Source organism: Colobus angolensis, unplaced genomic scaffold, assembly GCF_000951035.1.
Source record: "Colobus angolensis palliatus isolate OR3802 unplaced genomic scaffold, Cang.pa_1.0 Scaffold22, whole genome shotgun sequence".
Lineage (NCBI taxonomy): Eukaryota > Metazoa > Chordata > Mammalia > Primates > Cercopithecidae > Colobus > Colobus angolensis.
The window spans coordinates 4,966,370-4,968,098 of NW_012115377.1; the positions used below are offsets into that span (position 1 = coordinate 4,966,370).

A 1,729-nucleotide genomic window follows, 5' to 3' on the forward strand; every position below is an offset into this window, starting at 1 on the left:
GGAGGGAGGGAGGGAGGGAGGGAGGGAGGTAGAGAGAGAGAGAGAGCGCGTGGCAGAAGCAGAAATGGCCAGTGGCTGGGGTGCAGGGCTGGAGTCAGGCAGAGGAACAAAAAAGGGTCTGCAGAGGGGAAGAAGGAGAAAACTGTGGCCTTGATAACTGACTGAGGGTGAGAAGATGGGGTTCTCGTATCAGACATACAGTAGAATGCAGTGGTTAATTCTCCAAGTTCTAGAATCAGTTGCCCTGGGTTCAAATCTCAAGCAAATGATCTCCTTGAGTCTCAATGTCTTTTGTGAAGCAGTGGTTAAAACCTACCCTTGGCCAGGCATGGTGGCTCACACCTGTAATCCCAGCACTTTGGGAGGCTGAGGCAGAACGATTGCTTGAGCCCAGGAGTTTGAGACCAGCCTGAGCAACATAGCAAGAACCCTGTCTCAAAGGAAAGGGAAAGGGAAAGGGAAAGGAAAGGAAGAAAGAATGAATTAGCCACGCATGGTGGTGCAAACCTATAGTCCCAGATGCTCAGAAGACTGAGGTGAAAGGACTGCTTGAGCCCAAGAGGTTGAGCCCACTACACTTTTCTAATTTGTGTGTGTGTGTGTGTGTGTGTGTGTGTGCATGTGTATGTGTGTGGAGACGGGTCCCACTATATTGCCCAGGCTGGTGTTGAACTCCCGGGCTCAAGCGATCCTCTCGCTCTGGCCTCTCAATGTGCCTAGATTACAGGTGTGAGCCACAGTACCCGGCTATTACCTTCTAACCTACTCTTCAATTTTTGTTGTTCTATTCTGTCTGTCATCTCCCGCCCCATTATCAATTCCACAAAGTCAGGGATCTAGGTCTATTTTGTGAACTAATGTTAGTTCCTCACCCCTGCTGGCCTCCAGGCCTAGAGTAGTGACAGAAATAATCAATTTATGTGGTGCCTACTGTGTGCCAGGCCTACAGTAGGCACCACATGAATGATTTTTCTTTTTTTTCTTTTTTATTTTTTTGAGACGGAGTCTCGCTCTGTCATCCAGGCTGGAGTTCAATGGCACAATCTCAGCTCACTGCAATCTCTGCCTCCCAGGTTCAAGCAATTCTCCTGCCTCAGCCTCCTGAGTAGCTGGGACTACAGGTGCCACCACCACTCCGGGCTAATTTTATTTATTTATTTATTTTTTATTTTTAGTACAGATGGTGTTTCACCATGTTGGCTAGGCTGGTCTCGAACTCCTGACCTCAGGTTGTCCACCCGCCTCGGTTCTCCCAAAGTGCTGGGATTACAGGCGTGAGCCCCCGCGCCCGGCCATGAACGATTATTTCTATCTCTGCTCTTGCTAGAGGAGGGCACAGAGGCTCTGCCAGTTTCCCGTGATGTCCCCAGCCTCCAGCTCAGTGCTTGGCGAGCAGAAAGGAGTCAAAGGCAGGAGTCAAAGGCAAGTGCCCCGCTGGCCACTTGCTCAGTCCCTCATCTCCACCCTCTCGCAGGTGGCTGGTGTCCCGCGATGGCCGCAGGCGCCCTCCTGCCGTGCCCGCGCCCGTGCCCGATGTCCCAGCATGACTTCCTCAAGGCCTCACACTTCTCGCTGGGGCCCGACCTGCGGCTACACGAGGGTACCATGCACACCACGTCGCACCGGGACTTCGCCTACCCGACTGCCACCCGGGAGCCGCCAAGCCTGCAGCCGCCGCCCGCCCTGCTTTTCCCAACGGACCCGCGCTGGGACCGGGAAGAGCGCGTGT

The 1,729-nt window shown here is 53.5% G+C and overlaps 1 protein-coding gene across 1 annotated transcript in view; it reads left to right on the plus strand.

Moving 5' to 3' along the window:
• The window catches only part of LOC105512962 (chromosome unknown open reading frame, human C19orf45), an 11,315-nt gene that overhangs the window by 1,817 nt on the left and 7,769 nt on the right, over positions 1-1,729 (plus strand). The window contains exon 2 of the mRNA XM_011943635.1: positions 1,475-1,725. Coding sequence (XP_011799025.1) covers positions 1,492-1,725 — 234 coding nt within the window. The 5' untranslated portion in view covers positions 1,475-1,491. The remainder of the gene's footprint in view (positions 1-1,474; positions 1,726-1,729) is intronic.